The 12,508-nt window shown below is 45.7% G+C and overlaps 1 protein-coding gene across 6 annotated transcripts in view; it reads left to right on the forward strand.

Moving 5' to 3' along the window:
• The first annotated feature begins 7,893 nt into the window (after window positions 1-7,893).
• The window catches only part of LRCH2 (leucine rich repeats and calponin homology domain containing 2), a 55,850-nt gene continuing 51,235 nt past the window's right edge, over window positions 7,894-12,508 (forward strand). For all 6 annotated transcript variants that reach the window (XR_006166923.1, XR_006166924.1, XM_042807115.1 and 3 more), the window contains exon 1: window positions 7,894-8,202. Coding sequence is in view for 4 of the 6 variants with exons in the window: in XM_042807115.1 (XP_042663049.1) it covers window positions 7,929-8,202 (274 nt within the window). In the remaining 2 variants the exon portion in view is untranslated. The remainder of the gene's footprint in view (window positions 8,203-12,508) is intronic.

A 12,508-nucleotide genomic window follows, 5' to 3' on the forward strand; every position in this document is an offset into this window, starting at 1 on the left:
TTTTCCAGCTTGCACTTTAAATGGCAGAAAAATTTCTACATGAAAATAAATCAGGGCAAAGATTGCCTCCTGGTATGTGTATAGCTCTTAGCAAGATTAAGTGCTTCTGAAAGTGTTGATTTAGGGAACTGTTCTTTCATGAAAGGAAAGCACAGAACAGTGTTGAGAGAGCAACAAATAAGCTTAGCCATCATTTGTGATGGCACTGCAGGATGATCATTAAAGCATTTTAATGTGAAATGTTAGGAATGGCGGTCATGATACCCTGTCTGCAATTTTCTGTGATACGCAAGGTGTCCTGGGAGGGCTGCTGCTCTTTGGGGAGCCCTGGTTCTAATGCTCCCCTAGTCCAAGAGCTTTCCTTCAATCACTAGGGAATCATTTCCTTCAGTCAGGGAATCATTAAAATTTCCCAGCAATTTAGTCAGAGCAGCCAGGGAAGCTGCAGCTGCCGGGAAGGAGCTGGAAAGTATAAGCCAAGCATTCAGCTACGGACAGGGAGAGGAGATCTACAGCAGTACCCTCTTCTAGCACCTGGTGAGAGGGTTGGTGAAGGGCTCTGGGAGGTGTCCTGGAGCTGGGGAGGTGGGAGCCCCAAGGGAAGGGCTGCAGGGGGGCTGCAGGCTCTTTCGGTGAATGACCCCGGCTTCCGCACTGGGAAGGCGTTGAAGCCGGTCCCACTGTGAGGACACTGTAATGAAAGGTTTTGTGGCTTTTTGCAGAATCATACATACTGGTATCTCCAGAAAATCTGAGAGCAACAGCTGAGAGATTTCCAATAGTGTTTCCATTTGATTGTGTTTAGTGAAACAACCATCTGAGACCAAAAAAGACAAAGGCAGAGTTTAGAAATATGGAGACCAATTTCTAAAATAGTTGGTATTTTCAAATGACAGCTTTTTTATTGAACTACATACTTTATCGCTTTTGCAGCAAATTCCACATCACCAGGTGAGAGGTTTCATTATCTGCTTTTCTCTAAGCACATAGCTTTGAAGGCAGTGATAATGCTTTCCAAGCCATATTTCTGCATCTGGGAAGCAAGGGCTGATATGCACTCTGTTATCTCTCAACTGCCAGTGTGTGACCTCTTAAGGTCTTGGCAAGTGTCCCATTTGCTCAGTATGTCTGAGCACTGCCATTAACTCAGTTCTGAGTAATTTCTCACATTAACAGTGCAGGTGACACATGCTAGAGTTGCTGAAAAGGCCTTAAGAGCAAGAACCTCCTCCAAAGCACAATCCCCCTGCACTGGAGCAGACTGCAGGTGTCTGACAGACAGACTTGACCCTGCATCCTAAGAAAGGAATGTCAGTAATGTGACTTTCTAAAAGGTAAAGTGGGATTTTTTTTTTTAATGAAAAAACCAAAGGAACAAAGGGAAAAAAGGACTTTTGTTGTGCTTTCCTCTGGAACTGGTCTTGACTAAATGGTACTGTTGACAACAAGCCATCAAGCTAAACCCTCAAAGAAAACTGGTGCACCTCTGCTGAAGGTGCCTGGTATTCCTTCCCTGGAAGGCACATGCATAATGAACTTTTTCACAAAGAACAAGGAACAAGTGTTATTTTGCGGCACTGAGCCTTTCAATTTATCAGGTGTTCTTCTTCTCACATAATCAAACCCCAAGGAACTTTAGAAGGCTTTAAGCTAAAAACAAATAAAAATAGAACTCAGTGGGAGAAGGGAACACATGCCAGCATTCAAACACTTGTATTATCTGAAATGTTTTCTCAGTCTTTTAGTAGATTTCGTGAATCTTCTGCATGTTAAATAACTTGTGATGTTTGTTGTTGCAATAAATCTTATGCTGTGATATAAAAATAGGTATCTTAAAATCAATGCTGACCCCTTTTTACGTTGTTCCTAGTGATATCTCATATCACAGTTATTTAATACAAAATTACAAAAATTGACTGTTCACTTTCAGTGAAATGAACCCAAAACTACATGATGCAATTGAAAATAAATGCTTTTTCTTGGGAAGTAAGCCTGAGTCACTGTAGGAATACATGTCAAGGAAATGTTTAGCATCTGCAGGCATACATTGGTATCTGTGGGTGTGGAAGCACTCCACCCTATTATCAGAATTGCTCAAAGCATGAACAATTGCTTATCTCAATGGGCCAAAAATCGGATCACTTCTGTGATGTTTTGTATTTTGTCCACAAGGGGGGGTGTTTAGGCCTTTTAATTGGTGAGAACTACAGGAACATAATCCTCAGCTCCTAATGAGGAACACTGGTAGCAGTACAGCTTCCTTAGCTTGCTCCGAAATTGCTGCACCACCACCGAAGAGCTTATGTTTTATTGTTAGGTGCTGAACATGGCCTTTTAACCATATGTTGCTACTTGAAAATCGTCTTCATGAGAAGATGGAAGAGAACAAATGTGCTCTTCGGGCTTTTTGAGAAAAGGAAACTCCAGTTTACATCAGTATTTCTCTACATTACCCATTCCCAGAATGGGAGCTACATAGATCACAATACTTCGGTTTTATCTAGAAGTTCTGACTGGGTGCAACAAAGTGGCTAAGGTGCACATGCAATTTTGTTCAGCTCAGTGAAAACAACAGTTCACTGACAGGTCAGCCACTTCCTGTTAACAGTTAATGACAAATTCTATTATTTGCTTCTTACACATTTATCAGATGCAGCCTGTATACTGTAAGACTACGAGGTATTTAGAGAAGTGTTGTTGTTAGTTGTTTGGGTTTTCTTTGTTGTTTGTTTTGTTTTGTTTTGTTTTTTTCCTCTCTCTCTCTGTATGTATATAAAAATTGAGATCTCAGCCTGGTACATGCAAAACTACTCTTACAATACCCATTAGCTATACCTCTGGTCTATGCAGAACATCCTTAAAGTCATCTCATAAAAATGCATGTCTACATCTGGAGAGCTGCAGAATGATTTAACATTTGTATTAAAGCATAATACAATTGATCATCCTGTTCGAAGTTATCCAGGACAAGGTGACAACTGGTACTTCTTATCTTAGGCTGTCTGTTGTGTATCAGAGATGTGGCTTGTGAAATGTGTGGCATACTTGATAAAAGATAATTGCAATGGCACGGGCTTGGACTCAACACACACGTGTGCAGGATGACAGGGGAGTTGGTAGCTTCAGTGCAATCTGTAGCCAGCCTAGCTACACCCCAGTAAACTGAGATACACAGATACACCACGCCGCTGTGCTTCTGATTGCAATGTAGGAGTAGTTTTAGTTCATGTTGCTTCTCAGGGTCTCTCAGTGTTAAAGTAAGCCTTCACTGAAATGGCTGCATTTCTAATTCTACCAAGAAACAAGCAAGGGAAGTATGCTACTGCACAGCAAACAAGTTATCCAAAATAGAATAAAAGGAAAAATCCTGTTAGAAATCACACTAGAATGATCAGTTAAGGATAAAGGCTTCTGCAGCACCTTGAGGAGGTATTTCCAGTGCATGTAATTGGAGTAGGTGGTATGTGAAATGGCATCTTTGAGGGTAGAAGCTGCCCTCCCCCCTGCCTTCAGTAATGCATTTTCTAATACTCAGTGAAGATTTGCTAGTTGTACAACTAATCAGATGCTCCCAATGGAAAAGGTACCAGGAATCTTCTCATTAATGGATCTACTGTCTTATTCTGGTCTGTACAAAAAGATACTGCTCACCAAAGCAGCTAGACGGAATCTCGCTTGTTTCTTTTCTATTCAAGCATCAGATGCTGAAGTATTTTGAGCTATTTCTAGCTTTTTCGAAATGGTGTTTCAGATAAATCACTATCCTTTAGCACAGACAGCGTGGCATTTGCCTTTTGATCTAAGTAGGAACGTATGGTTTGCTTGCTTTGCTTTCACAGTGGGCCAGATGATGCCATTTTGGTAAGAATCCGGAATCCTGTTATTTGGAGATTATTTTAACTCCCTGTGGGAAGCTGTGGACACTTGCAGGTCTTGAAGAAGAAAAGCAGTATCAATTAGGAATAGAGCATGCACTGATACGCAAACTAAGTGAGAAGGAATTGAAGAGTAATCAAGGAGATGGCACAAGGATCATGTGAGTGCTGAAATAACAGTGAATGTGTTATCTCAGTACCTCACACATGTAGGAGGACTGAGGCTACTCATACAGAAGCATAGTAAGAACATTATGAAAGCTCTGGTGTTTAATTGCTTAAAGCAAAAAAGTCTTTAAAGGATGCAAAAAAAGGTCAGTGCTGACATCTCAGGAGGATTTAATTTCTCACAGCAAACAGCAGTGTAGACTGACAAAGATCTGCTTTGTATTCAGCTCAAGTATTTAGTTCAGGAACACTGAAAGCTTCCGGGGTGTCTCTGCTCTCAGCAATCCCCATTGCTTGGCCTTAGGTGCCCAGAGCTTGCGTTGCCTGGCAGAGGCCTGCAAGTCCGGCAGAGGTGTGGAGGGAGCATTGCAGCACACAACAGCCCAGGCAGCATCTTGGCTTTGTTACTGTGCTTTGATGTTCTGACCACGTGCACTGACCTGCCCTGGGACATAGCCTGCACTGTACTCTGGAGAATCATGAAGGTACAGGAGAGATAAGGGGCTCCACTCTCGCTTTCCCTACTCTCATAATCTATCTTATTCTGACATTTCTAGTACAGATGAAGCCTGCCTGGCTCTCTCCAGAAGGCAGTGCTCTGGGGGGATTTGGAGCCAGGGGTCAGAAGAGATGTGGGGGGCAGCACAGGCAGAGCAGCGGGAAGGGCACGTAGCTCCCGCGTTTGCTCTGAGCGTGGCTTGGGCTAACCATGCCAGGGACTTGTGAGGAAGCACATCTTGCAATCCATGTTGCAAGTTAGCTAGATCAAAGCCCTATCTAGATCTCATTCCTCTAGGCACTAACATTACCTCTTAAAGTTTGTTGATGTCATATCTTTATGAGTTTTTATCTCATCTAGACCGGATGTGGGGTAACCACAGACTTTCAAAGTGGAAGCTCTTCATGGAAGCGGGGGATTTTCAGTGGTTTTCAGACTCCTGAAACATAAGACTCTGTCTGTGGTGTGGCAGCAAAAAATATGTTTGTTTTATGCAGTCTCATAAAACACCTGAGTGTTTCCACCTCTTCCTGTATTCATCTTTACTGTCCTAATAAATAAGAAAATGCCATCATCTCTGTTTCATAGAAGAAACTGTTTTATAGAAGAAACTGAGGGATGGCACAGCTATGACTTACTACTCCTTGTGACAAGAAGGTTGGTTTTGGGAGCCTTCTGTCACTAGACTCTGGTTTTGCCTGTGAAATGAAAAAGAAAGGGCAGTGGAGGGCGTGGAGAGAAAGAACTGTTGAAAGGCTGTGAAATACAGTATAAAAAAAATTAATTAGACTTTAGCATTCCAGACATCTGTTCGGATTGTGCAGCTATTTGAGGTGATAAATGACCCCCACAGGTAAATCTGCCTGTAGCTATATCATTGGAACATGCAATCAATTCCCAAGCTTTTGCCTGAGTAAGCAGCAATTTGCTCAAGACAGTTTGCAAATGAGGGATTTTGGTTAGCTGTTAGATAAAGTCTCATACACTGCTTCTAGCCTATTGTATTGGACATTTTAATGCATTTGAAGATGTGAGCGTGTGCCTGAGCAGACTGAGCATGCTTTGTTTGCTACTCAGGAGGAACACCTGCAGACACAGTATTTTGTTAAAGATAAAAAGGCCCCTCATACGTGAGAACGCCAGCATGATTAAATGGTGTTTTGAGTCCTCTGACAATTTGTCAGACCTATTTCTTACAAAGTGAGCTGAACCGTTTTCTCTGTCTAATGTCCCAGAGATCAGTTAGGCTCTAAATAGTAAGAGACTGTGTGATGTGGTTTAAAGGGAGGGTAGCAAAGCAACATCTCTGAGCTGGCCCTGTATCAAGCCGCTCCCTCTGTGGACTCTGAGCAACTATTTCTAGCATTTAGTAACATTTAGTTAGCAGAGCTGGTCCTGGCTGCTGCTCTGCTTCACTCCTGACATCTGCAGAGCCACTGTACCTCCCGCTCCACGTCTGCAGGCAAAATCATCACACGCTCTTGGCTCAACGTAGTCTGTGAGTTTATTCAACCTCCACCCTCTCTGGCTGGAAGCTTGACTGAGGGCAGCAGTCGGCAGTGTTTATACAGGTTTGTCTGATTTTCCTGCTGTGAATCCAGGGAACAATTAGCTTTTTAAGGACAAGAGCAGAGGCTCTGGCCCAGGCAGACTGATGATATCAATCTGTAGACTTTAATCTTGCAGCTCACAAAAGTGTCCACAGATAAGGTTAAATGAGGCAGACAGCCACAATATTTGCAGGTGACAATGGGAGCCCTTCCCCCACCACACATGCATTTTGCACATAGGCCGCTTTTGCTGGAAAGCCAGTCTATTTGCAATGACACAGTGATCCCAAAGTCCGTACAGTACTGCTCCAAAGGATTAGACCCTTCACTCTTCAGCACCTTCATACTGATCCTGGCTAATTTGGTTCTATTGAATTTCAGCCTGATATCACGCACAGGATACTACAGGGCTGTTCCTCTTCTGACTAATAATGGTTCAGCTGTCTCTCACTGGCATATTGCTGACTGAAGGCTAGTCTCTTCCATACTGCTTATAGAAGGAATTTCCCTTAGATCCCCAAATTAGTCATGATGCATGCATGCATGCAGAAAAAAATATCCATTTAAGGACCTTCAGGAGGATCAAAGCATAAAGGCAGATTCTCCTTATCAAACCCACAGCAATTGCATTAAAATATGGGTCTGTGAGCCTTTCTTTAGTATTTCTTAATCATGGCTCCCGAGTAATTTTTGATAGATACATACTGGCACCTAACAAGTAGATTACATGGCAGTAATTATTCATCCATCCAATATTCCAGCAATTGTGTGGCGTTTTATTAATATAATGGGGCCTTGGACACCGCAGCCAGCTTCTGATTTGTGTTTCACCACTCTCCTTCGACATTCCGAGTATCAGTATCTTTGAAGCTTTTGTGGATGTTTCTTAACCTATTTTAGGGTGACAACCTTACTCCTACCCCCCTTTGTTCTGCTACGGAAGATTCCTCACTGAATTTTTTTTTTTTTTTTTTCATGCCACTAACGAGGATCTGCAGTTATTGGCAGGCACCGCTCGTTATTAGCTTTCAGCACAGAGGCGATGCTCTGAGGCATCTGCCTTAGGCGGCTTTTTAACCCGAGGCGCAATCGATAATCTGTGTTGCCATAGATACGACAGTAAACCCGAACACCGCCGGACGGCTCACTGGAGTGAAAATCGCCCATTTGCCATGCCGCCGCCAGGCAAGGCTGCTCCGGGATGGGATGGGATGCCGTTTCACCGGCGCTGGGGGTGCCGAGCAGTTATTTTTTCCTGTCACATCAACGTCGCCTCTGTTTTGCCGGGCGGCCCCCGCCCTGAGCACACCCCCACACCCACCCCCTACTCCCGCAGCTGCGTTCTCCCGAAACACGGGGACCCGCTCCCCGCCCGGCTGCGAGAGGCGCCCCGCTCCCAGGCTCCCCGCCAGGCCCTGCTCGCCGCTGTTCGGCGGGACGTCCCGGCCCCGCTCCCGCCGCGGCCCATCGGCCTCCGCCGTCCCGCCGCCTTCCCGCCGCCCGCCCAGCCACGCGCCACCTCCCGCCCCTCACCGGGCCAGCACGGCCTCGGGGAAACCACACCCCCCCCCCCCCCTCCGCTCCGCGCCGCCGCCGATTGGTGAGGGAGCGGGGAGCCACGCCCCTTCGCTCCGCGCCGCCACGGGATTGGCGAGGGCGGGCGGCAGGCCCAGCCGAAGCCACGCCCCCCAGCGCCGGCGGCCCCGCCTTCTCCCCCCTCTCCGTTCCCCCCGTTCCCCCCTCCCTCAGCCCCTGCGGGCTCGGCGGCGCCTGCGCACTGGTGGCGTGGCGGCCCCGGCTGTTGTTATTGTGGGGCTTGGTCTGCGCCGCGGGAAGATGGCGGCTGGGCAGGGGGGAGGCGGCGGCGGCGGCGGCAACGGCGGCGGCAACGGCGGCGGGGTGGGGGGCTTGGGCATCCCCGCTCACCTCACTCTCTCCTTCTCGGTCGGACCGCACTGGGGGGCGGCGACGCTGCCGCAGCCGCACACGGTGCGCAGCCTGGACCGGGCCCTGGAGGAGGCGGGCAGTTCGGGCATCCTCTGCCTCAGCGGGAGGAAACTGCGCGACTTCCCCGGCAGCGGCTACGACCTCAGCGACACCACGCAAGCAGGTAGTGTGTGTGTGTGGGGGGGGGGGCTCCGGCTGTGAAAGGGGGGCCGGGGCCTCCTGCCGAGGGGGTAATGGGGGGCCGGGCTGTGAGGGCGGGGAGGCGTACCCGCTGTGGCAGTAGTTGAGGGCGGGCAGTGGGTGGGGGGGATTGCGGGGGCCCTGCTGGGGTGGCAGTGGAGGGAGTAGAGCGAAGGGGTGTCCTGGGGTGGCAAAAGAGAGCTGCGGGGGGTGTGGCGTGGGAGTGGGCTGCTCTGGTGGCCTTGAGGGGATAGGGGGTACCCGGGGGGGCGGGGGGTGCGGAGGGAGGATCCGCTGTGATGGCAGCTGGGGAGAGCAGAGGGAGGGCTATGCTGTGGTGGCAATCGGGAGAGGTCCTGAGGGGCCGCCGCTGTGGTGGCAGCGGGGATCTCGGAGCGTGTGCGTGTGTGTGGGGGGGGGCTGCTGTGGTGGCGGTGGGGAGGAGTAGGGGCCCTCGCTGTGTGAGGGCAACGGGGGGTAGTGGGGAGGCTCCGCGTTTGGGGGGGTAGGGGAGGCAGGACAATGAGGGGGCTCCCCCTGAACGCAGTGGGGCGGGGAGGGCTGGAGGATGTGGGGTGTGCGGTGGTGGGGTGCTCCCCTTCTGCGTGCATTGAGGGGGGGGGGGGGGAATCGCTTCTGCTGTGTGCGCTTACGAGGGGAGCGTTCCTGCTCCGCGGGTAATCGATGGCGGGCTGTGCACCCGGAGGGGGAACCTTCTTTCGACTGTGTGCTTGCAAAGGCAGGGGTGCTCCTGCATGAGGAGGGGGGGTGCAAGGGGCGAGGGTACCCCCCAGCAGCCTGCGCCTGCGCGGAGAGCTGCCGCTGCGGGAGGGTTATTGTGCTCCCTGTGTGTGCAAGGCGGGGGGGGGGGGGGGGCATTCCCAGGGGGGGCAGGCGCTGTGTTCTGTCCGTCCATCTGGACGTGTCACAAGGAGGAGGACTTGCAATTCGTGTGCATGCACAACGGTGCCTGGAAGAGGGTGTGAAAGATGAGGGGGGAGCTATTTAGTTCGCGCTTTGGGGTATAAGAGCTCCGTGCTGTGTTTGGTTTGTACCTTCGGGGGTGTCAAATCGCATACAGTGAACCTTTATTACCTGGGGTATTCCGATCGGTCCTTCTTCCCAGCTCAGCAGGAAGATGGTTACAAGTGCGGGTGCGAGGGATGTGTGCGCATCTAGCAGTGTGCATGTCAGAGCTTAATGTATTCACTGTGTTGATAAATGCTTAGCTATCATGAGTGTGAGCCTGGATTTACCCAGGCTTTTAGGTGAGGTAAACTCGGAGACATTTTTCTGTAGCTTTCCTAGAAAACAAAACTACGTTTTCCATGGCGGTTCTGTTATATTTTGTCTCATTTCTGATGTACTTCTGGATTTATCTGCTGCTGAAAAATAGTTGCTGAAAATGGATCATCTTGAGTAATGTGCTAGAACAAAATATTAATGAGAGGTCTAGCATCTTTTGTTCACAAGTAGTAGTGGCTTTCCAAAATGTCATTGGGGTGCATTAATTCCATGGGATTTTTTTGCTTTGTTTTGGGGCTTTTCTTTCCCCATGGGTTATGAATAGCTGGCTTATTGTTTTGAATATGAGGCTGTCTTTTGTGGTACCTTATCCATCTCTGACAATCCTGTACTCCCGGTCTATTAAATACTCATTCTGTTGCTCTTTGTTGTGGGCTGCATTTGTGCAGAGGGTTAAATAATTGTGTACTCGTTCTTCTGTGATATGATAGGTTGTATAGTGTGTAGAATTTGTGAAGGACTGATTTTTAAAATGCAATTTCTGTATCCAGTACCAAGCCTGATAGTGATTTGTGGGTCATTATCTTTTTTTCCTGACACGTGATGCATCCTTATGTGCAGTGCAGAATAGGGATATGTAAAAGTGTGTTAGTTATTTCATAATTGAAGCACAAGATTAAAATAAAAATGAGTTCCATGAAATAATAGCTCTTTTTCCCTGTAGTAGCATAAAAATTTATTCAGCAACATAGTAAGTTACTTCTGTGTATAAGTATTCAATAGCTAAATCATTAAAAAAGAAGCATTGTAGATAGACAATCTATTATTAAAAAGACTTTTTCTGCATCCTGAAACAGGTGCATCAAGGATCCATATACTATGTTTGCTTCTAATTGCATTTTGGGTTTTGTTTTTTTGTTGTTTTTATTTTGAATCTCAGTGTATTTGAGTAAAAGCTGTCTGCAGTGATCTTGTCATTATCTTTTAGGATGTAGTAGAGCCCAGTCACTGCCATTAGGATTGAATTTTTATTGTGAAAGATGGTGTGAAAATGTTTGAGGGCAGTCTGACAAAAATAGCAGTATTGCTTCCTTAAATAGTTGATGTGGGTCTATGCAAGTACCATCTCGTAAGAATCCTGACTTAGTGTAGCAATGATTTATTAATTAATCCTGCGAAATACGGATTTTTAGATGTCTTTCAAAGTATGCTTGTAAAGAGAAGATATGTAGTCTTTATTTTGACTTAATCTGTAGATTTTTTTTTTTTTTTGATAAGTGGGTAGCTGGTATTCTGGTGAATCGCAGACATTCTTTACAGAGTTTCAGGATGGCATAGACCTTGATGTAAGATCAGCAACTGTCTCAGAGGCGATGGTCGTTTTCCTACTGGCATTTTTGTAGCAGCTATCACTGTTTCATATTAAAATATACCCATGAATTAGGTTATAGATTTAGACTGAAGCATGGGAGATGGGGGGTTGGGTCAAAAAATCTTTGCTGTGTTTGTTTCACTTTCTGTTCCAAGTCAGTGACTCTCTGAAGTTTGGTTCTGTGTTACTTAAAAAAAAAAAAAAAACATTTAAAAAACCCAACCTCTTACAAATCTGGATGTAAAAGAGTTCTTTTCCATATCACAAACCCTTATGCAGTGGGATCTACAGTGTCACTGTAAATCCAGAGTGTTCTGCCCTATGTCAATAAAATCAGCAACAGGAAGAAAACCACTATAGTTCTCGGTAACATTCAGATATATGTATGTTAAAGCACAACTTCTGTTGATTTATCAGAAATACTCTGGGATTTTTGATTTAAGGTCTGACTGTATTTTTACATCCAACTTGTATAATGGCTTGCCAGTACATAATTGACAAATACCGTAGCATGGTTTTGGCATCTTAAATTATGTGGCAAAAATTATTGCTGAGCTAAAAGCATAATGATGATATCTGGCTGTTTAGCTCTGACCTTGTTTGTCGTATCTTTTTTTAACTGTGAATTGTTATTGCAGCTCTTTGGCCAAAAACCTCCCTTATTTTATTATTTCCCTGAATTTGTCTTTTGGCTATTCAAACAGATCTTGTGTTGCTGTTAAATGAACATCTAAAAAAAAAAAAATTGTAGGCCATGAGATATCAAGAGGTATATTGAATATTCCAATCATTTTATTAACATGTAATTTTGCTTCTTGCTGTGTGAGCAACATTAGGCCCCCTGGCAGTTAAGTAATTGAGTATATCGCATCAACATAATCACTGTCTGCTTAACTGCAGAGTTGTGTGTTTGTCTGTTTTGTTTTGTGTGTGGTTATTTTTTCTAAGATAGGCCCCTGTGCTGTATTGTCATGCTGAACTAAGTCATCCTATGCCTTTAACAATTTCCTCCCATTTTTGTAAGCACTTCTTAAAACATGAATTTAGTAAAGGTGAAAGGTTCCAGACTGACATCTCAGGAAACAAATTATTAGCTCTGGATGAATATAGTGGTGCCATCAGGCTTACTTGTTTATGACTTTGTTGCAGCAAACTTCATCCCCAATTTTTAAATTTGAGGGAACCTCCAAGCAATTACAAGTAGATGAATGATTGCCTGTAAATATATTAACTTCGAAATTTCTCCTTTCTCACCACCTGCTACCTCCTTATATAGCTGAGAAGTATCACCAGTGTATTCCCAGCATGACTTCAGAATGAGCCCTCCTGTCATGGCCACTAACGATCTCTGCACCGATCTCGGCACCAAAGACAGAGTTCCCACATTGTGATTCCTGCATGTGTCTGCTGAGGGAGTGGGAAGAGACACATTTGTCATTTAAGATAGCATTGCCTAGCATTGCTTGTGTGACTTTGTTGATTTTTTTTTTTTTTTTTTTTTAACATCATATTTCTGGCACTTCTAAGGTGTATAGTCATTCATGTGATTACAGATTGAAAACAACAAAACCTACAGCTTAATATTGAGTGCAATTTGCATAAGAATGTTAATTTATTACCCTTCTGCCTTTATATACACTCCTAAACCAATTATGTTTTCCTGTATGAATAA

Source organism: Tyto alba, unplaced genomic scaffold, assembly GCF_018691265.1.
Source record: "Tyto alba isolate M040663 unplaced genomic scaffold, T.alba_DEE_v4.0 Super-Scaffold_5, whole genome shotgun sequence".
Classification (NCBI taxonomy): Eukaryota; Metazoa; Chordata; class Aves; order Strigiformes; family Tytonidae; genus Tyto; species Tyto alba.